Here is a 26,477-nt window from a genome sequence, read left to right on the forward strand (position 1 = left end):
ACTGTGTTACTGTTGATTTCTCCTTTCATGGTTGTTAGCATTTGCCTTATGCATTAAGGTGCTCCTATACTGGGTGCATAAACATTTATAATTGTTATATCTTCTTCTTGGATTGACCCCTTGATTCCTTTTGTTTCTTTTTCTTCTCTGATTGCCATGGCTAGGACTTCCAAAATTATGTTGAATAATAATGGTGAGAGTGGACACCCTTGTCTTGTTCCTGATCTTAGTGGAAGTGCTTTCAGTTTTTCACCATTGAGTATGATGCTTGCTGTGGGTTTGTCATATATGGCCTTTATTATATTGAGATAGGTTGCCTCTATGCCCATTTTCTGGAGAGTTTTAATCATAAATGGGTGTTGAATTTTGTCAAAAGCTTTTTCTGCATCTATTGAGATGATCATATGGTTTTTATTCCTTAATTTGTTAATGTGGTGTATCACATTGATTGATTTGTGTATATTGAAGAATCCTTGCATCCCTGGGATAAATCCCACTCAATCATGGTGTATGATCCTTTTAATGTGTTGTTGGATTCTGTTTGCTAGTATTTTCTTCAGGCTTTTTGCATCTATGTTCATCAGTGATATTGGTCTAAAATTTTTTTTGTGATATCTTTTTCTGGTTTTGATATCAGGGTGATAGTGGCTTCATAGAATGAATTTGAGAGTGTTTCTCCCTCTGCAATTTTTTGGAAGAGTTTGAGAAGGATCAGTGTTAGCTCTTCTCTAAATGTTTGATAGAATGTGCCTGTGAAGGCATCTGGTCCTGGACTTTTGTTTGTTGGAAGATTTTTAATTACGGTTTCAATTTCACTAAGATCAGGAACAAGACAAGGATGTCCACTCTCACCACTCTTATCCTAGTTTTGGAAGTCCTAGCCACAGCAATCAGAGAAGAAAAAGAAATAAGAGGAATACAAATTGGAAAAGCAGAAGTAAAACTGTCACTGCTTGCAGATGACATGATACTATAAATAAGAAAATCCTAAAGATGCCACCAGAAAACTACTAGAACTAATCAATGAATTTGGTAAGGTTGCAGGATACAAAATTAATGGACAGAAATCTCTGGCATGCCTATACACCAACAACAAAAAATCAGAAAGAGGAATTAAGGAAACAATCCCATTTACCATCGCAACGAAAAGAATAAAATACCTAGGAATAAACCTGCCTAAGGAGGTGAAAGACTTGTACTCAGAAAACTATAAAACACTGATGAAAGAAATCAAAGATGATATAAACAGATGGAGAAATATACCATGCTCCTGGATTGAAAGAATCAATATTGTGAAAATGACTATACTACCCAAAGCAATCTACAGATTCAATGCAATCCCTATCAAACTACCAATGGCATTCTTCACAGAATTAAAACAAAAAATTCTACAATCCGTATAGAAGCACAAAAGACCCCAAATAGACAAAGCAATCTTGAGAAAGAAAAACAGCACTGGAGGAATCAGGCGCCCCAACTTCAAACTATACCACAAAGCTACAGTAATCAAGACAGTATGGTACTGGCACAAAAACAGAAATATAGATAATGGTACAGGATAGAATGCCCAGAGATAAACCCATGCACATACGGTTACCTAATTTATGACAAAGGAGGCAAGAACATACAATGGAGAAAAGACAGCCTCTTCAATAAGTGGTACTGGGAAAACTGGACAACTACATGTCAAAGAATGAAATTAGAATACTACCTAAAATCATACACCAAAATAACCTCCAAATGGATTAAAGACCTAAATGTAAGACCAGACACTATAAAACTCTAAGAGGAAAACATAGGAGAAACACTCTTTGACATAAATCACAGCAAGATCTTTTTAGACCCATCTCCTAGAGTAATGGAAATAAAAACAAAAACAAACAAATGGGACTTAATTAAACTTAAAGGCTTTTGCACAGCAAAGGAAACCATAAACAAGATGAAAAGACAACCCTCAGAATGGGAGAAAATGTTTGCAAATGAAACAATGGGCAAACGATTAATCTCCTAAATATACAAACAGCTCATGGAGCACAATATCAAAAAAACAAACTATCCAATTAAAAAATGGGTGGAAGACCTAAATAGACATTTTACCAAGGAAGACATACAGATGGCCAAGAGGCACATGAAAAGATGCTCAACATCACTAATTATTAGAGAAATGCAAATCAAAACTACAATGAGGTATTACCTCATGCCGGTCAGAAAGGCCATTATCAAAAAATCTAGAAACAATAAATGCTGGAAAGGGTGTGGTGAAAAGGGAACCCTCCTGCACTGTGGGTGGGAATGTAAATTGATACAACCACTATGGAAAACAGTATGGGGGTTCCTTAAAAAACTAAAAATAGAACTACCATATGACCCAGCTATCCCACTACTGGGCATATACCCTGAGAAAACCATAATTCAAAAAGAGTCATGTACCACAATGTTCACTGCAGCACTATTTACAATAGCCAGGACATGGAACCAACCTAAATGTCCATTGACAGATGAATGGATAAAGAAGATGTGGCGTTGTATATATACAATGGAATATTACTCAGCCATAAAAAGAAATGAAATTGAGTTATTTGTAGTGAGGTGGATGGACCTAGAGTCTTTCATACAGAGTGAAGTGAGTCAGAAAGAGAATAACAAATACCATACGCTAACACATATATATGGAATCTAAAAAAAAAGAAAATGGTACTGATGAACCTAGTTGCAAGGCAGGAATAAAGACACAGACATAGAGAACGGACTTGAGGACACGGGGTGGGAGGGGGAAGCTGGGGCGAAGTGAGAGTAGCATCCACATATATACACTACCGAATGTAAAATGGTTGGCTGGTGGGAAGCAGCAGCATAGCACAGGGAGATCAGCTCCGTGCTTTGCGATGACCTAGAGGGGTGGGATAGGGAGGGTGGGAGGGAGGCTCAAGAGGGAGGGGATATGGGGATATATGTATGCATATGGCTGATTCACTTTGGTGTACAACAGAAACTAACACAGTATTGTGAAGCAATTATACTCCAATAAAGATCTATTAAAAAAAGGACATGACTAACCCATCAGTAGTTCTGGGGTGGTTTGTAATAAATCAATGACAATATTGTTCTGCTAAACCTAACTGTGGTCTTTCTAAGAGTGAACTGTTACAAAAATAAATAATAACTGCTTTTGAGAAAAACCTTCTGTGTCTGAGACCTGGTTGTGGAACCCGGTAATGTCAACTGAATGGGGTTCATTCAGTACCAAGTTGCATCACATAATCTAAGGATGGAGAGCTTCTCGGGAGAATCTGCAGTGCTGACCTGTGTTTTGCCAATCACATTGTAAGATCTTGTTCTCAATTAGACCCTCATGAGCTCCTTAGTAAAGAAAACGAATGTAGTAAATTTCACGATAGGGGAGAAAAAAGTTGGCACCAAACAAAGTATAACAAATTTCTGAGGTTCCATGTTTTGAAAATGATATACTTTTGCAAAAAACTGTTTAGAAAATACTTAAGTTCAAAACAGCAATTATTTCAGACTAAAAAAAGAATAGTCTTAAATATCTTAAAAACCACAGACCTACCTGCAAGAAACTGAACGCAAAGTTTCCAAATTAAAAAGAAACGAGTTCTAAGAAATGATGGACTATGTATACGATTTAAGGACCTCGCTTATATTTTCCTGTGTAAATAAACTGATGAGGTGCCCAGAAGTTTCTTTAATAAGGCCAACGCATCCAAAATCTGTCAACTGAATAACTCAAATGCACCAATAAAACAATATCAACAGAAGCAACAATATGCAGAAATTCTAAGGTTTCCAAGACACCAAACCATCTCTGATTTGTTCAATCAGTGAGTCAAATTCACTGAATCAAAGCAAACCTGTTAAATATAGTTACCGGAGTTAATATATTTAAAATATTATCATTTCAAAATGTAATTAATATAAAATTGTGGGGCTTCCCTGGTGGCTCAGTGGTTGAGAGTCCGCCTGCCGATGCAGGGGACACAGGTTCGTGCCCCGGTCCGGGAAGATCCCACATGCCACGGAGTGGCTGGGCCCGTGAGCCATGGCCGTTGAGCCTGCGCGTCCGGAGCCTGTGCTCCGCAACAGGAGAGGCCACAACAGTGAGAGGCCCGCGTACAGAAAAAAAAAAAAAAAAAAAAAAAATATATATATGTGTGTGTGTGTGTGTGTGTGTGTGTGTGTGTGTGTGTGTGTGTGTGTGTGTGTGTGTGTAATGTGATAGCTTCAATATTGATTTTTTTTACTCCCAGTCTTAGGAACATGGTGTGCATATTTCAGTTCAGACTAGTGGCATTTCAGGTACTCCATACCACATATGGTGAGTTCCTACTGGACTGCACAGAACTGCTCTAGATAAACTGCTTGGATACGAGTTCATGACTCCAGCACCGGACACATGCTGTGATTCCTTGGCCTCTTGTTCCATCTTTATTCATCAAACCAAAATTCAGCTTAGGCATCATCTTCTCCAGTATATCTTTGAGGACCTCCCAGGCCAAGATAGCTACCTGCACTCAGCACCGCCTTCTCTGCTGCTGTATTTTCTGCTTTGCATAAATCACCCTGTTATATTTCTGTCATCTTGTAGATTTTGTTCAAGGGCAAAGACTTGTCTTATTCATCTTGTACTTAGCACTGAGCACAGAGCCCAACACACAACGGGCTTCTGCCACATAACCTTCAAACTTAATTCAACTAGCTGCATGTTATTTGGGGGCACCTTACTCAACTTCTCTATATCTTTGTGCCTTCATTTAAATGGGGTTGCAAATGTTCAGTATCACAGTATTGTTCAAAGAATTAAGTGAGATGATGCCTATGAAGGTTCTTGGCATAATTCTGGACATGGTGAAGCACCCTTTACTGTACTTCCTCCCAGGAGGCAGAAACTATGTGTATATTGACCCCTGCATCACCACAATCATAAGTGATGTGCCAGACACATGTTTTATAAAAGAATGACAGATTAACTTGAAAACCTTTTACTTATTAACAAAAATAAACCCGGTGTAAGGCTTAATCAAAATTATATACTCATGTATAATATATAAATACATATATATATGCACATACTTGTATACGATTCAAATTATACTATATTTCATAGAATTCTTAATGCCTAGATGACTTCACATTCTTGAAATTTTAACCTGAAACATACATATGGCACAATTATAGACTTTTCAGCATTTTATCATCATAAAAACAGATATTCTCTTTTTCTTCTTCTAATCTCTCCAAGGTTAAAAAGGCTTTTCAAAATGCAGTTTACAATAAAAATATTCAACAAATGAGCACTGTATTAAAAGAATAAATTGTGGTTTTAAATTTCTAATTAATTTATCTGAAAAGTTGATGTTTTATGTTTTGATTTCTGGCATGAGATATAAAAGGTACCACTGCTCTAAAATGAATGAATCAGATAGGCTTTCCCACAAATGACTATTTTAGAAAAAAAAAAAATCTACAATTAATGGGATCAAAATTTTGCACTGCCCCACATCTCTAAACTGATATATAAATTTAATGATTATATAAGTTGAACCATACCAGCAAATATACTCCTTTTACTAACACATGTCAATATAATCCCAATTAAAATACTCTGTAAAATTGCCTACAATATTTCAGATCAAAATAGCTTCTACTGAAATAGACTTTCCTGCCACTCTGATTTAGAATCTCACTTTCCCTTATCAGCAGATGGTAAGCCAAGTACTATTTAAATCCATATGTCTTCCATAGGCGTAGTTCAAATACTCGATAAAAAAGATGAACAAATGTTTTAGAGCTAATGACATTAGCCTCTGAGTGAAAAAAAGTAACAAAGTAGAGTTTCACTTCCTGAAAATGACTTTTACTACATCACATTTAGATGATTGAAGGCGCTACATCTCTGTAAACCACCCACACACAAATAACCTACTGTATAGAACAAGGCAACAGTAAAAGACTATGATTTTGATTATTTCTTCAGGAATCCTTCCTCTCTGCATGGATTCCAACCCTGAAAGGCAATGAATCTGGTACCAGAGGGATACCATAGTGTAGGTACAATTCAACAACATCAGGGCCAAAAAGAACAGGGTAATCCACCAGTTTTCTTTTGCATTTTACAGCTATACCCCTTTTCCCTCCTCTCCCCCCACTACTTTCCTAAAGGGTCAAGAAAACAAACAAGAACTCCATTTAAAGAACAAAGCTCCCTGACTTTGTAGATTTCAATTCCACAGACAAAACCCATTCTTCTATTCATTTCTTCTAGGCAAGGAGATTAAGATGATGGTTTTGGGGTTTGTAGTAAAAACAACATATGTATTCCTGAGTTCACAAAAGCTTTTGAACTCTCCTTTCTGGGTTTGTCTCTAGCAAATGGGATGCTACAGGCTCAAGGAAAAATATTATCTATGAATATCTTTCTCTTCTTCACATCACATTTTCTAGTCTTGTAAGCCTTTGATTCCCTGACTTGATCATAAAATTATTGGCATAAATGGTCCCACTGCCCATTCCCTCTTATTTTGAACCCAGTGCCCAATGTTCTAAAACATTTCCCTTCCTTAGAGGGAACCGTAGAGAATAGTGAAACTTTCTTCCCACATTTTAGATTCAGCAGTGTTCAGCATCATGTTCTATAAACCATTAGCTGTGCAGAAGATTGATTATTTCAACCAAAATGGGATTTACACTTATTATTTTAAAAAGAATTTACACAAAGAAAATAAATTTTGGATAAGTGAATTAAAAATAAAGATAAACAGCTTTTACTGGAACTCTTTTTAAGCCTAGAAACACATTGGCAGATTGCTTCTCTAGATTCCTGTATCAAAAAACTCTTGTCAACCCTGAGAAATCACTGTTTCACCAGATAACTCAGAAAAATTTTCAAATTTATAAATGGTCCAGTAAAGCTCAATTTTTTTTAATGTGAAACCAAAACTGGTATAATTTTATGATGTTTTTACCCAGAGTAAACAACTTACCAAATAGTATTATACTTTAAAGGCCACTGGAAAAAATTGCATGTAAGTAATAACTTACCTAATCCTTTAGTCCTAAAAAGAGTATTCAAATATTAATGTTTGCAATTATAAACTTAATTAATGGTAAAAATTATACAAGCAGTATTGTAGGCTCACACAGAAATTAAAAGGTAGTTTTCCAATTTTTAAAAAGGTGGATATATATTCACAGAATTCCATTCAATTAAGTATGCACTGATTCTAGACTTCCTAAGAGATGAGCAGTATGGCGGGGCCGATAAGAAATAGAAACATAAAAATGGTACAGCCCTTCTCTCTCAGGAGCTCACAATCTATTGAGAGAGAAAAACTCACGAAGGGATAAATTATAAGATCCAATATTTGCTGTTTCTGAAATATCTTTGCTCTATTATGTCCCAAACTTGTCCAAATACCCCTTGCTTTCGGTGGAAAAACCTCAGACGCACGCGCGCACACACACACGTACTTCGGTGCATCTCAATTTCAGGTCCAGAGAATATCACAAAAATCTCAACACTGCAATGAAATTCATACATTAAAATCATAAGGACTGGAAACTACAGAGGTGCCAACTCAATTCCACGTGAATCCCAACTCAAAGCCATGTTTAAAACTCATCTGATTCGCTAAATATAGAACAGTTAAGACATCTGACTGAACCTGAATATTGTGCAGTCACTGTCTAGTCATAGAAAGGTAGGAGCGGTTTGGGCTGGTCACAAAGAGGGATAATTAATGAATCTAAGCTTGTGGGTCTAAGTGTAAACTTCACATGCATTATGACTTTTACCTATCTCAGAACCTTTATCCACCTATGGTTTGGTTAGCTATTATGAAGCAAGTGAGATTGATTAAGTCATGATTAGAGTTCATGGTCCTGCAAGTGCAGAAAGAATCTCTTAGAAACACTCTAGATATAAAACTTAAAAAGGCTTATCTTTAATAACGGAAAATCAGTACACCAAAGACAGCTTGTTTACTTTTTTTTTTTTTTTTTCTTTTTGCGGTATGCAGGCCTCTCACAGTTGTGGCCTCTCCCGTTGAGGAGCACAGGCTCTGGACACGCAGGCTTAGCGGCCATGGCTCATGGGCCTAGCCGCTCTGCGGCATGTGGGATCTTCCCGGACCGGGGCACGAACCCGTGTCCCCTGCATGGGCAGGCGGACTCTCAACCACTGCGCCACCAGGGAAGCCCCAACAGCTCGTTTACTTTTAAATGATGATGGTGTGTCTACAGAGAGTTTTTGAAAGAACTGCCATAAATTCTGTGATCATCACACAATGGGCTGTGGTTGATTTTTTTTTAAATGCATTTTAATTTATACTTCTTACCAAAAATCTAAAGAATAAACTTATGATTTTTTCTTAACATTAAATCAGTAAATAGACTAGTAAAAAGACATAAGCCTATCTCTCAGATCCAAATTGTTTAAAGAACTGAAAGCCTTGAAGCTTGGGAGATTTTAATCAAGACTTCCATTAACCCCCTACCAATATCCCAGGGACTGTAGGAATTTTAAACAAAAGGGAAAGCAATGCTTTTAAAATGACTTAATGTAATACAGTATTAAGATATGTAACACTTTTAGCCATTAAACAACAGGTGCGTATCACAGGCAAGGATTTCTCTTTCTTCTCAATGACTAAATAAGACATTAAGTAGGACATGAAAATGAGCCAAGGAATCAAAGCTAAGAGAAATGATTAGTGAATAAATCAGAACACCAATATATAAAACCAAAATACAATAGTTCTTATATATAATGAATCAATCAAATGAGTATAGTATGTATGGCATACACTTTAAACAGGTTTTCAAGAATTTTTTTTCATTTATATTTCTTTTGAAACTATGTATGGTATGGTGGTATGTAGAATTATTTTTAATTTATATTTGAATAAAAGAGTAACTTATATATGTGCATATATAAAGTATATATATATATATATATATATATAAAGTAACTTTCTGATGCTTATTTACACTGATTAAAGATTTTATTAAATTCTTCCTTCAGACTTTGATTTAAATAACCCAACTCTGTTCTAAAGCTTATTCTTTCCTTTGGGTTTATGGTGCAAATAATAAGATCTTGAGGTATGTATGTTTCTGCAAATTTCTGAATCCTATCAATTAACAAAAGATTTTTCCATACACAGAGGATCTTAAATTTAATCTCATAAATGTCAAAACAGTAACTGTCACTCTAGAGCAGGACTCATCTACTATGCTATTTTTTTAAGCTGCAGTTACATAGCTCACCTTTGACTTGGATTATCTTTAGACTTTTGTACTTTGATTGTTCCTCAAGTTCTCCAAACACCAAAGTTCTTTTTTGTTGGTTTATTTCGTTCTTACACCCCAAGAATCCCCTGCCCCATCTATCACCACCTATGCAAACCCCAATCCTTTTTGAACCAACCAATAAGCAACCTCTTCCAGGAGGCCTTTCTTTTTTTTTTTTTTTTTTTTTTCTTTTTTTGCGGCACGCGGGCCTCTCACTGTTGTGACCTCTCCCGCTGCGGAGCACAGGCTCCGGACGCGCTGGCTCAGTGGCCATGGCTCACGGGCCTAGCTGCTCCGCGGCATGTGGGATTTTCCCGAACCGGGTCACGAACCCGTGTCTCCTGCATCGGCAGGCGGACTCTCAACCACTGCACCACCAGGAAAGCCCCAGGAGGCCTTTCTTGATGGCTCAATTAAGAATAGATAATTTCCTCCTCTTAAAAAAATTAAATTTGGGATTAACATATGCACACTACTATATATATATATATATATATATATATATGTAACATATAAAATAGATAACCAACAAGGACCTACTGTATAGCACAGGGAACTTTATTCAATATTTTATAGAAACCTATAAGGGAAAAGAATTTGAAAAAGAATATATATATACATTAATCACTTGCTGTATACCTGAAACTAACACAACATTGTAAATCAACTATACTTCAATAAAAAATGCTAAAATATTAAATTAAATTAAATACTACAGCTTATTTGTTCCACTCCATGGCACTTGGCACCCCTTTCCTTATACCATAATCATGTTTCTGAACATTATCTGCCAGACTGGTTTACAAATGGTTTAAAGAATCGGTGACCATAGCTTGTCCATGTTGATAACACTCCTAGAATATTCTGTACAAACTAGGTTTTCAATATAAACTCAACTATTAAAGAAATGTCGGTTCATTTAGAAGTCATTCCAACTCCTCTGTTCCCTATGAGAAATGCCATTTCTTGCTATCCATTAGATATTTTCATCTGGATGCCCTGCAAACTTTGTAGGTGTTAAGACTACCTTATTTAACACTCACAAAAAAGCTCACGCTAGAGTTCTGCTAATGGCACTACCATTCATCAAAAAGCAATTTAGAAAAGTGTGGACTTTGAAGTCAGCCTATATGGACATGGTCTAGCATGACCCAGTCACTTACTAGCTGGGTGACTTTGGGCAAGTGACTTAATATTTCTGAGGCTCTATTTCCTCTGTAAAATGGAATTAAAGATATCCTCTATGGCATGGGGTTACCTGGAAGATTAAATGAGTTATTACAAATTGAAAGGAGAGCCTGGCCCATAGTTGGTGATTATCAAATGTTAGCTATTATTGGTCTCCTTGTCTAGTCATCCAAACTTAAAGCCTCATTCATCATAACCTCCCTCCTCTTGGTCACCCACACATGTCAACTTGGCTAACTCTTGAATATTCTACATCTAGCATATCTATAAAAATAATCTCTCATTTTCACTATCCTAGTGTAGCCTTTGTTATCAGTCATAGGATAAGGGATTAACCTACTAACTAATCTCCTTTATCCCAATTCTGCCCACCTATCCACCTTCTTCCAAGCCATCCTATGTAAAATGGGATAGATATGAACCTTGTTAAAGGTTTGATCAAGATATCTTTGATCTAAATCCTGTGATGGTTCCCTATTTCCTTCTGAAATAAAAAATTTCAAATAAGCATTTAAGGAAATTCTCCTAACTTATATGTCACGTCTTAGCTACGCAAACTATACTGCACATACCTTTTGATCAAGCTTTTCCATCATCTATATCTTAAAAATGCCCTCAGCTAAACTCACACTGTTCTCTCTACAGAGCTTGCCTTCCATGCAGTCATATTCACTTGCTGAAAGCTTAGTCTTTTTTTCAAAAATCATCTCAGAAAACTCTACGTATGACAACTGTTTTCAATCACTCAACTGAATGTGATCTGTTCCTCTTTAAACACCCAAAGACCACTGCTCTCCTCTCCTTGTCCCTTTTATGGAAGTCTCACTTTTATTATCGTTGTCTGTATACTTAGCTTATCACTTATACATGACTGTATATTACTTGAGGGCAAGAACCCTGATTTACTTATATCCATACTCTTTATAGGATCTTTCATGGTTCCTGAAACAAAGTAGGTGCTAAATTATTATTTATAGGGCAAGAAAAGTTAGAGACCAGTACATCAGGGAATGATTCTACAAAGTTATCTTTTGCTTTGAATTTCTATTTCTTTCAAGTCTGAGTCTAGGTTAGTTTGGTTTAACACATGCTGGTTCTTTGAAAATAAATCCTGAACCCAGATGAGTATTAATGTATTTAAATTTAGATACAACCAGTTATGCATTCAAATCCCCCAAACAAATGGGTATATTGTTAAAATTTCATGAACTATAAATACAAATAGTTTCTAGTCTTTGAAAGGACTTTGCATATAGCAGTGAGATGCTTGAAAAAGAAAATGAAAATGGGATTTAGAATGGTTTTCTACACTTCCCTTTAACACCTGAGTTTCATTCTTACCTTACCTTAAACTATGTGAATGACCTTGAGAAAATTAAAATAAATTCAAATAGTTTAAAACAGAGTTTGTGTGTGTACCAAGTACTTCACTAAATAGCTGCTGGCGCCACCTTTATGTGATCACCAAAACATATTAACTTTAAGAATCTTTTTGGAGACAGTGAAATCCCTTTATATATTAAATACATATATACATAAGTATTAAATATATATATATGCATATATATATACATATAATACATATATTTACCTTGTAAGACTCATTTCAGTACATTACACTATTTAAATACTCTTTGAATATCAAGGTGACTAAGGAATGTTTCGATTATAAAAGTGAAATAGATACTTCACTGAATCTATGTTGGTGCTTCAGAAATGTACCTTATTCAAACCTTCATACTAAGTTTTCCCCCATAATAATGTTTAAAGAAAATGTTGGGGGTTCTATTTCTTAGCTACCACTGTGAGGCAATTCTCACCAATGAGATGTTTTACCATTTCCCAAGAGTATACATACACATAGCCTGGTAAAGTGACCAATACTTGACAATAAACTCCACTACTGTGTCACCCCATGGAGGAACCTGATTATAGGGAAGCCAGTTCTAACAATTTAAGATTGCAAGCAAGATAGAATTATTTAGCTACAAGGATATTCAATGCAGCACTATTTACCACAGCAAAAATTGGAAGTAACTTCAATGTCTGACAACAAGGAATCAATAATCATCTTTTCTGGTACAACTAGTACAATACATAATGAAATATTATGAAGTCAATAAATGTGATATAGCAGAATAAACACTAATATGAGAACATGTTTACAATTTATTATAACGTGAAATTGAAGGCTATTTAATAATAAACACTTAAGTCTATGTTTGTATGTGCATGTCTTCGTGTGTGTGTGTCTCCAGGAAGGGACAGATTAAAGTGTTGAGCAGTCATTTTCTTCTTTTTTGCTTATTTATATTTTCTAAAATGTATGTAATGAACATATATATTTTAATGGGAAAGTAAATGCCAACAAATACTAATTCGATATCCTTTTCTCCTTTCATAGACTCTTCCACGGGTAAGAAAATGCCAACAAACACTAATTCGATATCCTTTTCCCTTTTCATAGACTCTTCCTAATTTCTTTCTTGTTTTCATCACCAACGCCACCCTAGAGGCCACCTCCTCTCCTGAAACCCACAGGAACTGAGTGGAAATATGGTCATTTCCATCATGACCACCAATACTTCTAATAATTCACATATGAATAATGAGATATTAACTCTGAAGGAACACAAAGAATCTAAGATAGGTTTATAGTTTTAAGATTTCAGTGGGGCGAAACTGAATTATTCACATCCATTAAATAGAGTTTGAATGATTCACAGCCAATTTTATTTTTATAATTGTAATGAAACAGCTGGGATTAGAGTCTATTCATGGACTCATAAGAAATTTGCACCCCACCTACTAAAATTAGTTTCTGCATCCAAAATTCTGATTTGAACATCTGACTGTGAAAAAAACAGGCAACATCGCTCAATGCCAAGAAACTGAAGAAATAGACTTTAAACATGTCATATTCTCACCAGAATTATTTTATTTCTCATTGTGTAGACTTCCCTTTATCGGCATTCGTAAGTGACCCCTTAATAGCATGATTCTCTGAAACAAAGGTATTTTCAAAGAATGAGCTTTCTTGTATAAGATAAGTCCCTGTTGAAGATTTTAGACTGTATTGTGACAGTTTTTTATAATTTATGGGTTCTTAGCCATTAGAGGGAAATCTAACTTAGGAACTTGGACATCAAATACATGATATCTCTTTGGACATTAGCATCACTAAGTCCACAATAGAAGATATTTGTCTTAAAGTTGCCTCAGGTATCAATTCACAGACCTAAATGTTTAAGGTTTTATAGAAAATTTGCTTGGCCCCAGAGTTTGCAATTTTAAAGAGATCTGAGCAATTGTATGCTTCTATCTCCATAATTTTCCAAAGAAGGAAACAGGACATAAGGACTGAGTGACTCATCCAGGGTGGTCACACGGCCAGTTAGTCACAAAGTGAGTCGAGAACACAAAGCCTTTTCCTCCAATCCAGTACTCTTTCCACTACATCACAAGGGAAGAGTAAAAAGAAAACTTAAAATATAATTTTACTGGAAAATACAATCCTGTCAAGCCTGAATCACAACCAGAGACACTCCATTAAAGGTGGAACACACCCACCTCTAAACCCAGCTGTAACCTCAAAGGGCTGGGCACACTACTAAAGAATAATTCAGATATATTTTGGAGTCTTGAAAAATATTTAAATCATATGTGAATTTGAGGTAAGCTCTAAATTTTGATTTGATTTTTTTAAAAAATCCTACATGAGATACATTATCATAGCATAAAGTTTTGAGAGGCATATTAAGTGGATAGTTCATTTCTAGACCATAGACTGCCCATCGCGACAGTCTACATTTTTCTTTGAATCAGTTATATGATTCAGGCGAAGTGATGGATTTTCCTGAATTATCAAGAAAAGTTTAGGTTGAAAATTCCTGAGATTAAGAAGAATTAGATTAGCCAAACATGTGTATCTTCTAAAATATGACCGACACTGCTTCAGCTGTAGCATGCTTTGCAAAACAGATAAGCTTCTAAAAAGTTATAAGTAAATAAAAACATTTTCATTTTTCAAAGTATCAGGGAAGAAATTTTAAAAGTCCCATGCTGAGGTTCCGGGGTTTTTTTAAAAGCAAATGATTATTTTTAAGTAAAGCAAATAGCTCTCTCAAATGTAATATTTGTAAATGTTTAGATTCCCATATATAAATCTGACCTAACTTGTGCATATAAATGACATCAGGGCATGTTTTCATAAGTGTCATTAACGGGGTAAGAATGGCCTGAGAGGGCTTCCCTGGTGGCACAGTGGTTAAGAATCCGCCTGCCAATGCAGGGGATTTCAAGCCCTAGCCCAGGAAGATCCCACATGTCACGGTGCAAATAAGCCCGTGCACCACAAGTACTGAGCTTGCACTCTAGAGCCCGTGTGCCACAACTACTGAAGCTGTGCACCTAGAGCCCGTGCTCCGCAACAGAAGAAGCCACCGCAATGAGAAGCCGGCGCACCGCAACAAAGAGTAGCCCCCGCTCGCTGCAACTAGAGAAAACCCATGCGCAGCAACGGAGACCCAACACAGCCAAAAATAAATAAATAAATAAAAATAATGGCTTGAGATTCTGTATTTTTAGCCTATAGCAATCACAAACTCAATGTTAATTGAGAAAGTATTCTTTCCCCTGTCTTTTTAACACGTTATTAAGAAATAATAAAGACTATTCTATCTGACATTCTGAAAATCCTATGAAAGAAAAATACTTTCTAATGAATCAATGTAAATATTTCAGCGACAAATAAAACTAAAGATCATTAAATTCCATATTTTAAAGAGAAAAATCGAGTTCTCTCTTATATTCCCTCAAAGCCCACACTATTACCCCACCACATCCAACACACATCCAATGAAGGCAAAAACTGGGTTAAGAAATTGTGAAGGGTAGTAAAAACATCATCCATGAAGGCAAAAGGAAAACAAGGAAAGAGAGTTCTCCCCTAAAAAAGGTAAGCCTATCTGAGTTGACTGCTTTCCCTTAAGAAACATGACTCAACTCTGCATAAGAACATAGGTCGTCCTTGGAAATAAATTCCTCTAGAAAACAAACTGTGCTGCACACATAATGTAAGGGAAGCATATCATACCATTATCTGGGTATTGGATATCTGTCATATTTCATATACATAAGAAATAGCTCTTAAAGATTATCATTTGCTTTTTCCTTGATTATCTGCATTCATCATTAAATAAGTCAATTTAGTTTAACAGCTCTCCTTAATTACGTATTTCTAGGATACTATTCTCTAAGCATTATTTATGAGTGAATTTATTTTGTATCTTAAAAATGACCCACTTCGATGACAGTGACTTGGACATGGGACACCATTTATTATCAGTCGGATTTTCTCATTTAAATATTATACAGTGTATTCTGTCTTTTAGAAATATCTCTGTATATCCTTAGTTTTTTCTGATTAATCATGATGTTACAGATAGGTAAATTTCCAGGGCATGAAATGGTTCATCGCTTTCATAATTAATATGCCCAAATTAAATCTTAGAAATTGAGAACCTCTTTTTAAAAAGGCAAGTTAACATGTAAAATTATGTGCGAGAGCTATTTGATCATCCTAACATGAGAGATGATACCACTCAATTGATCACATCACAAATGTCCTGTACTTACAAAAACAAAACGAAAGTAAGATTCCTTTGCCTTACCCCTAATCACTGATAACAACATAAGAAATATGCCGTAAGATAAAGTATCGTGGGTTTTTTCCAAAATGACGTCATAACCCCGATTCTGTTTTACTTGTAAATTATAGTTAATTATAAACATCTATAAATGAGAATGTTACTTCGCCAAAATGAAGGAAATAGGGTTCTTGGAGCCTCACTGAAACTATCTGCATCTCCTTGAACTAGTAGCACAACCACACGCGGCAGTATCCTACTTGCCAAGCGTCCTTGAGTTTATTGGTAGACCATCTTAGTAATCAATGTCCTTGTCTACAAACACTTAATGAAAGTTCACTGACAGAGTCAAAGGGAAGGGAGAGTAAAAGAATATGACAATGGAAACAATATTCACTTTTTTGGTGGGAGCAAATACCAAACACAGAAATCCAAGGTAAAAATTTTTCCTGGATTTTAGGTAATGAACACTTCTGTTAAATCCACCCATCAGACTGGACTTGGCCAGAAAAATACTAGATTCACATCGAGGCTGCGCAGCTCATGGCTGACACACTTTGGAATCATTCTGCATCTGTGCTCCTGAAACTTGGGCCACCTTCTGTATACTCTTCACTTCCAACATCTAAGAACACTCAACAATAGGGTCCTTCTTGGGCCCTGTTATCTTCTGACTCATGCCGTCCGTGAAAAAAAGGAAGCCAAGCAAAAGATAGTTATACAGGAAATAATTAACAGATACCGTGCTGAAGGATACCATTTCACAGGGACTACAAACTTACAGCCCAATTCACTAAAAGATACATCTGCTTCCCCTGCCTTAGAAACCTGGGCCAGCAGAACCATGCCAGACTTCACAAAAAGCCTAGGTTACAAAAAAAGAAAAAAAAAATGTGCTTTTAAAAAATACTTTAGCCAGGGGAGTTGACTTAAAAGAAAGAAATCAGAATAATAGAAAATCCCATTAGTCAAACATATATGTATCAAATTGATTTTACTAGTGATCTATTGTCAAATATGGTATGCCAATGTAAAAGAGGAATAACCAATAAAGGAAAAAAAAAGCTACTTAGATTTTATTTAATAAAAATTAAAATGGTCATGTTCACTATTAAACATAACTAAGAGGATGAATAATTGTTATTTTTAAAATAAATTTATTATATATTTGAATTTAAACCGTACCCTTTTCTAATAGGTGACAACAGAAATGCATCTATCTAGGGCAGAAGCACAGAGATATACAAGGACTGTTAATCTCTGGATACAGTAAATGGTTTTTAACATTTTATTCTTAGGCAAAATAAATAGCAGCGGCTACCTAAAGAGAAATTTTACAAACAAGGCCTAAAAACTATTTCATAGCTAATGATTAGGGAGGTGTGTGCTTCCTATTTCTCCTGGTATAGACTTTTCTCTTTGGTATTCAATATATGCAAATATAAAAAAATTCAAATGGGGTCAGGAAAATGGTTATGTATGTAAACACTATGTTTAGACAACAGTACCTAGATGAGAGCTGCTTTTATTTTCATTAAACATGAAGCAAAACAATAAATATCAGACTTTTCACCTGAGATCATCTTTAGTTAAAAAAAAGTTCCTGCGGTCTTCTGTCTATGGTTGTAAAGGCATTCAACACTGTCGCTTGTTTAAACGTCTCTTTGACTGCCAGTGGACTGTCCCCAAAAGAACATTTTTGCATCTCAATAGACTGTCCGGTATCAACAATCTTTAAACTATAAATTTAACGCCGCTGAAGAAAGGGGGAAATAACATCTGCTTTGTACTGTCTTGGTATCACATTTACAAAACGAACAAATAATCATACTCCTTTGCCCTTATCTAGAACCCTGCATCTGACGATCTCAAATGGCCCGACAAACATTAATTAACTAAGCTGCGCAGCACTCCTGGGAGGATGGCTGGCATCATGATCCCCTCTAGCAGACAAATGAACGGGATCCTGGGAGGCCCTTTCTCTGAGCCAATGGCTCAACTCGGATCTCAACTCCAAGAACCTGAAACTCAACTCCACAGCCCATGGCCAGACATCTCTGCCAAAACCAAGCAGTGCAAAATGTACATGTTAAACGGGACAAATCCGCAAATAAATTTACACTGAAATCAATCACAAAGAGATTTATTTTTCCCCTAGGTGCATGTGCAAAGTGGACTGATAACTAGGGCATCTGAGCTGGTGGAAGAATTAGAGCCTACGAGTTATCTGACTGTGACGTTCTGTCCTGACATGACATGCAGAAGTTTATTACGTAAGTATAGATTTGCCAACTAAACAATTATACTTCTGAGTTTCACTGAAAAACGAAAAAAATGCATGTGATATTGGCAAAATCTTTGTGAAATTTAATAACAGGTGTTTGCTTCCTTTTAATATGGTTATCAGTTAAAAAACATCGCTTTCTGTGTTATAAAATCCAATCTAAAACGTTAATTACAAGAATGAAACCTAGAATTCCTCAACAGGAAATAATAAAACGAACACAGTTACATCTGCATAAGAAGCTACCAAATAATTAAAAAAATAAATACCTTTGTTAAAATAAAAATTATACAAGAAGCTGATCAGAAAAGAGCACCCGACTACACTGAGTTCTGACTATACTACACTGTTTAGTTTAAAATGAGAAAGGAACATCTATTTGAATATAAAAAACCAATTAACTTTTACTTTTAGCAAGACAGTATTAAAGACATTAACCTCTTCCTGGAGCCAAATTTAAATGCTGCGTTTTCAAAACATTTTCAGGAGCTTATTCATGTTTTATAAGATCTATTCTAGAAGTTTTAAAAGAGGAATAATTAAACTTTACATATAAACTTGGACTATTTCTAGCAAAGCATCTAAAGGGGCTAATATTTCTTTCTACTCATAAAAAGAAAAAACATGATTTCATAGAAATACTGTTAGTGCACACAAAACACTGATTTTCATAAAGCAATTTACAAGATGAAGCTTATGTTAATGTGCTCCCTGCCATACTCAAAGCACAATGATCAACACAGGTCACATACACGATTTAGAATTTTTTATAACAAGATCAATTCCATACTAGTAACAAGGGAAGTCTAAAGGTATTCACCAAATGAAAATACACATAAATGAGCTGCCACTGAATATAAAACTAAAAGCCAAACACTGACCTAAGGAAAAAAAAAAGAGAAAAAGAAAAGAAAGAAGTGAAGAAAACTAATGGATATTTTGAAACTTGAGCTCTTCTCTGTGATTCTTATATTTCCTTCCTCACTTTGAGTGCAGCAGAATTTCATAACTACAACCAGTTAGAAACATGTAAAAGAAAGACTAATATTCTGAAAGTGATATTTTAATGATGTGCTTTGTGACATGACCCTAACTCCATTCAGCATACTCTTTAAAATGTTTCCATTATTTAGCAACATAGTGTTAAACTATTTTAAATTAACATTTTCTGTTGGACACATTTTCCACACTTAATTCTTGAATATCACTCTGCCCAGTAGTCAAAGATGATAGTCAAGTTTTTACTTTTAGTATTAGAAACTACATGTATAAATATATTTACATTTGTCCTATTAATGCTTTATTGGATGCTCTAATTAAAAAATCGCTTTTAAAACCTATTTTCCATTTCTTAAATTGCTTACTATTTCAAAATAAACATACCAAACAGCAAGTTAATTTCAAGTTCCATTCTACTATTTAAACTCAAACATGGGTATTACATTCTGTAGATATATACTTACACAGACCCCTGTTTTTTCATTTAAAACATGGAAATTGTATGTGCATATTTCACTTGTGTACTTATAAATTTTTACAGGACACCTTTGTTACTAACTAGACCTCTAAAATTACAAAATTAAAGTACTTTGGTTTTGCCTTAGTAAATATGATGGCAATATTCTCTTGGGTTTCCCCTGACTGATGGCAGAGGAAGGAATGAGAAGTATATGTTTGCCATGATAACTTAGCAATACCAATTTCTACCACCAAAGTAGATTTCTTGTCAAATTCACAATCAGAATTCACCAAAATAGAATTCTTGTCAAATTCACAATCATGGGCTCTTAATTCTCTCAAGTATCTTAAAAAGCTGATCAGCAAGACATGTGTAAATTAAAACTTTTAAATTCAGTTAATATACTAAATATTGGGTCGGCCAAAAAGTTCATTAGATTTTAAGTAAAAATAAAAGCCACATTTTTTCATTTCATCTAGAACTCTACTGAACAGCGTATTCACTAATCAAATGAACATTTTGGCCGACCCAATATTTCACAATAAATCAAATCAGCTATACCTCCTTATTGCAAATGTCCAATAAAATGGGTGACTTCCAAAAGCACTATTCAAATGCAATGAAAATATAAATTTTAAAGATCAAATTTTACTAAAATCACAGAAGAAAGACCCAGGCCACTTTAAAATACGTCATATATATATATACACATATATATATATATATGTGTATATATATATATACACACACACACACACACACACATATATAGAGAGAGACTTTTTTGTCAGCTCTCAAAATTTAGTAGATGATGGTCTTTAAGTATCACAAATCCTACAGTTAGGAATCTGATATTCACTGTAGAACACAGTTAAGTAGCCTCTTGCTGAAGATTTCCTACTTCAGCAGCTGATGTGGAGGAACTGAAAAGACAGTTGAAATGATGCAACAGAAAGTTGAAGTCAGGGAATTAAGGAAGTGGAGGAATTGAGAAAAACAATTTTTTTAGAAAAGTATTATCATCCTCAGGCTGCTTAAAGAATAGAACTATCCTGCTCAGGCTTTAAATTGCACTGCTTCATAAATTACTGCTCGTTCCAAATTCTTAGTGTTTACAAACGGTGGCAGAAAAGGTAACATTCCAGAAACAGTCTAAAAGAGTCACACAACTTGGTATCAGATGAAGATGTCATGGATGAAAACAGTTTTAAATGAAAAAAAAAAAAAGAGTGGGGAGTTCTAGTGATGCAGATGTAAGGAAATCAATTCCACCACGCTCTCAAGATGCAACATGAAATTTAAAAATCCTAGGACACGTCATTCCTGCCTTATAACCAGAAACCATAAGAGCCACTTGAGACCAGAAGAGTCCTCATATGCTAAGAAAATGATGAGCATTTACAATGATAAAAATGCATAATATATGAAAGAAGCTCCCTAAATTGAACACTCACTTGAAAAGCACAGGAACTATTTCTCTTCTTTCCAAAGTTATTTATGATAAACTTGCTCCTTCCGGGCAGGAAGGATTCTTTGTTTCTCAGTGTACAAGGAGGCATCTCCTCTTCTGCATTCAAGCCCTTCTCTTAGCTCCAGGGCATGACTGCGGATGGGAAAGGTAACAACTTTTATAATTAACTGTGCTCCTCCAAGGGGCGTTTCTCAACTCCACTAGAGAAAGCCAGAGAAGCACAGATAAGCCTCAGAGAATCTACATGAAATGAGAGCGGAGTAGCCAAGCCGACATTGGCAAGAGTAATTTTTCTCCCCAGAATACATCCAGAGAGAACTCGGTGGTCTCTAACCTCCAGGTCAAAGCACTGGGCTGGCTGAACTAACCAGCTCTTTTGTAAAGGTTAGCTGGATTCTGATCCTACCTTCCATGAAGGAACAAAGCTTTGAAATCAACCGGAAAGCTCAAAACTTCTCAAAGTCAAGGTGAGATGTTGAAGCGGTAGTGCCTTAGGCAAAAAGCAAGCATCACTCAACTGGGAGCTCCTGAATTTTCAAAATCTAAAATATTTCTTAACAATTCACAGTCTACACAGCATGAAGAGAGTGAGCAAGGATCTTATCTTACAGAGCTTTTGTTTAGTTTCTTTTTCACGCAGGACTGTGTCTTTCTCCCTTCAGGAGCCCGACAATGTAAAATTCATGGTTCTCTTCTTCGGATGCTCTTCACACCATTCACACTTAAGTCTATCTCATTTTTTCCCTCCTCTTGGCAACAAAACAACAAGCATTGTCATTTGTACATAATTACGCTGTGAGTTTTAAAAACACTACATTTCCGTATTAACGTCTCACTGAGGGCTTTGCATTCTTAGCGATTTAAATCTCTGCTCATTTCCTTATTAACCATAGACTGTGTCACACCACCTTAAAATTTAAAAGTCATTTCATCATTTTAATGTAACAAATGTGCATCCTTCTGGGATTCCGAGCCTCCCTTCTCCAAAAGCAGCCTCATGGTTTTGCATAATCACCAGGAATGATTAACAAACATTCAATCAGAGCTGAGAGTAGTGACAAACAAGTGACTTCCACCCACTCGATCAAGTGTATGTAGAGTCCACACAAACACACGTGAGCTGCTTTCTACCACTTTGGCCTTATTAAGTATACATCCCCAGACAGATACACATCATTTAGTTACACTTGGTAAGTCATGATACTAACTCTAGAGAATGTACGTTCTCCCCATCTTCCCTTCAAGATATAGGAATTATTTTAAAAAATTAAACCTTCCTACCCGTAACAGGGACTGGGATTCATCCTTGGACTTGTTTTCTCCGGATGCAGGATACTGCTGGGTGAGGGCGCCAGCCTTCTCTCCGCCTGCAGGCACCCCCTGCAGGAAGCCCTTGGTCTCCACAGCCAAGCCATAAATAGGGCGCGCCAGGTGGGCAGCCTCTACGTTGGGGCTATCCCTTAAAGTCTTTGTCTGCTCTTGGGGCCCGGACACAGGGGTCAGAAGCCCCAGGCTTGCTTGGGTATAGGATGGACTGCCCCGTAGGATGTCCGCCCCTCTCCACGTCACGTTGCGAAGGTCATCACTTGAACTCTCAGCCCAAGCTTTTTCTTTCAGCCCGTCCTTCTCTTCTAGCTTCTCCCTCTTCACCACACTCTCAGCAACCGGCTCTCCCATTTTAGAGTCTGGATTGAGCAGACTGTAGACCTTGAGGTCAATCTTGGGCTCCTCCTTGATGGTGGACACGGCATGCCCGTCCTCTTCGCCGTTGGCTGTAGTGCTGTCCTGTTCCTGGCAGTGAACAGTGTTGAAGTGCTCCAGTAGTGACTGAGTCTCGGCAGCTGTAAAACTGCATTGACGGCATTTGTAGCAGCTGTGTGCTCTCCTGCAGAAGAAGAAAACCATTACTCGAAATCGAGCATTCAGAAGGGCTTTAAAAAAATAGTCTTCAAGCACCTGAATTTTATCTCCTGTAATGTAATAGGTAGAATGCAATACAATATTCTCAATACCCAGAAACTGGCATCTTCCGTTCTAGGTAAGGAATGCAATATTCCCGTTTGTTATATTAGCAATAACAGGTATCTGCACACACAGACACACTTATGCTCACACACTCCAGACGAGTCACATTTAAAGCTGGTTGATTTGCTTTATTATTGAAGGACCTGCTCTGTTCATTTTACTGTGACTGGATAATCATCAATTCTATATTATTTAATAGATATTCATAAATTTTTACACCTGATTTCATCAGTGGACTTTTCTCTTTCCACTTATTTAAACTAAACTGGGATATTTTTCACTATAAATATATATACATTGCTAGTGCTGAAGTGCTCTATACAGCTTTTACATATATTAAAATAAATTCTACCGAACTGATTACAATGTTCTTTTCTATCATAAAATTTAAATCCATTTAATCAATGAAATGTGGTTGACTGAGCTACATAATCTAGTAAATAAAATATACCAGAAGCTCAAATTTTTTAAGACAAATTTTTTCTATCTGTAAGGACTTATGAACATTCAACAAGTTGAACGTCTGTTGGGTACCAAGCAGCATGATAGGTGCTGTACAGATATATTCATTAAAAGAGTGTGTGTGAACGTATGTTTATGTGTGTGTTTTCTTTTTATAAGGCATAAAACAAGGAGACCTTATTGTTGGATTTCATAGCATCTCCTGCTGTTAAAGACAGAACGGTAACTGTTAAATTAAGAAAAATGTTTGATTAACAAAGAAGAACAGAGGCACTGTATCCTAAAAGGCATACTGGAAAGGTACACAAATAACTGGGAATAAGGCAGGCATACATTCTTTAACTGTAAAAACCTTGTATGGCTTTCTAATTAAATAACCATGTGAAACACTTGCTACTCCACAATATAATGTGTTAGGAGTTACAACTTAAAATAACAAAATAAGTTTTGAGAGCTGTTACTTAAAGCTACTGCAGGGGCTTCCCTGGTGGCGCAGTGGTTGAGAGTCCGCCTGCCGATGCAGGGGACACGGGTTCGTGCCCCGGTCCGGGAAGATCCCACATGCCGCGGAGCGGCTGGGCCAGTGAGCCATGGCCGCTGAGCCTGCGCGTCCGGAGGCTGTGCTCCACAACAGGAGAGGCCACAACGGTGAGAGGCCCGTGTACCGCAAAAAAAAAAAAAAAAAAAAAAAAAAAAGCTACTGCAAAGTAGGTACCCCTATATGTAATCTGTAGATAATCATCACAATATTACTTTGCCAGGCACTGGGTACACATTGGTGAATACAAGGCACATAGTCCTTGTTCACCTGGTGTTTAGAGTCTAGTCAGGAATGACAAGCTTCACATTAGTCTCTAAATAAACATGTAAGGACAAAGAGTAATATGTGCTAAGAATGGAATGGATGGGATGGTAAGGGGGTGGAAGGGCTGCTTAAGGTCCTCAGGAAGGCCTTTCTGAGGGCGATTTATCAAAGCAAAGGATGGAAAGGAGCTATCCTTGTTGGAGGAGGAGGGAGGGGAAAGGGCAGTACATTCTAGCAAGCCTGAGATACTGAAAGAGGCCACTGATGCTTGAGAGGAATAAATAAGAGGAAGCATAATAATCAACAAGCCGGAGGGTCACCTAGAGCTTTGTGGACCACGGCAAGGAGGTAGGTATCTTCAAAGGGAAAGGGAAGCAACTGCAAGGTTATAGGCAGAGGAGTAGCATAGTTAAATGTGTGCTTTAATCACTTTGGGAGTGTAAAAGTTTCTCTACTGGAGGACTTCATTCCGAGACCTGATGGCTGAAAATCCAAAAGAACGTTCTTATTTTATGGAAGCAAAATTCAAAGGTATTAAGACACGTAACAAAATCAAGCCAGTATTTGTTGAGAGTACTTAATTTGGTACATGATTATCTTCTTGTGATTAACAGCTTACATTTGGTTGAACAAATATGGATATTTAACTTCTACTTTTTACAGGAGGTTGTTTTCAATCTTTTGTCCTATTTTTCTTCACGAAGTAGGAAAGATAAAAGGAAATACAATAAATGAAAAATAATTTGATGATGAATTGACCATAAAAATATTAAAATGGGGCTTCCCTGGTGGCGCAGTGGTTGAGAATCCGCCTGCCGATGCAGGGGACATGGGTTTGTGCCCCGGTCCGGGAAGATCCCACATGCCGCGGAGCGGCTGGGCCCGGGAGCCACGGCCGCTGAGCCTGCGCGTCGGAGCCTGTGCTCCGCGACGGGAGAGGCCACAGCAGTGGGAGGCCCGCGTACCGTAAAAACAAAAAGAGAAGAAGTGCAAGACTCTAGAGTACCACATGACAAAATTATTTTAAAACAGAAGACTCATAGTTTTATTGGAGAAGCAATTTAGTTCACTTAAAAGTAAGACTCTAGAACCAGAATGCCTAAGTTTCAAGCTTGGCTCTGTATTTTACTATATATGTGACTTTGGATAATTTACTGAACCTGCCTCAATTTCCTGACCTGCAAAATGAAAATAATAGTGCATCTAGTATGAGTTAACCAATATAAATCCTAAAATTAAATAAAGCCCCCCTTCTGTGTGAATCTGCATTCTGCACTCTATTCAAAGGAGCTAAAACTTACCACCTGGCATTTTGGTATCATTCTTTTCCACTCCCCCAGGTACCTTAACCATGACAGACATCTTTCTTAAAACCATGTTTATTTCCTAGCAGATCCTTTGTTTTAAGACATTACCAGGTAGAATATATTTTTTGCCTTTTCTGCTTCACCTAGTGGTGTTCAATGGCCTGAAAGATGGAGCAGTTTAGCAGTTAATTGTCAAGCCTTACTCTTTTTTCAGTAATAGTAGTCAGACCCATAATCTTAAAATTCTGAATAACAAAGACAGAAAGAGCATTACCTGTGTTTTCCTGAAGTCTTCAGAGGTAGGGATGCTTTGTAAGCGTATTCAGGAGGGTGGTTTAGAACCATAATATATCTAGTAATATATCTCAGTAATTAAGATTATGTGCCTTCAATATCTACTTACTCTGCAATCTAGAAACGTCCTTGAGCCAACCTATTCCTTCACCATAAAAAGACGAATACATCCAACCTTTAACTGGTATGTGACTGACATGTCCTCCTAAATATACAAGGAGCTCTGGG

The 26,477-nt window shown here is 36.5% G+C and overlaps 1 protein-coding gene across 1 annotated transcript in view; it reads right to left on the reverse strand.

The window, feature by feature from the left end:
* TRPS1 (transcriptional repressor GATA binding 1) overlaps positions 1–26,477 on the reverse strand; it is a gene marked incomplete at its 5' end in the record, with an annotated part of 202,765 nt that overhangs the window by 145,490 nt on the left and 30,798 nt on the right. The window contains one exon of the mRNA XM_082858335.1: positions 22,638–23,241. Coding sequence (XP_082714461.1) covers positions 22,638–23,241 — 604 coding nt within the window. The remainder of the gene's footprint in view (positions 1–22,637; positions 23,242–26,477) is intronic.

Source organism: Leucopleurus acutus (genome assembly GCF_964270905.1).
Source record: "Leucopleurus acutus genome assembly, chromosome: 17".
Lineage (NCBI taxonomy): Eukaryota > Metazoa > Chordata > Mammalia > Artiodactyla > Delphinidae > Leucopleurus > Leucopleurus acutus.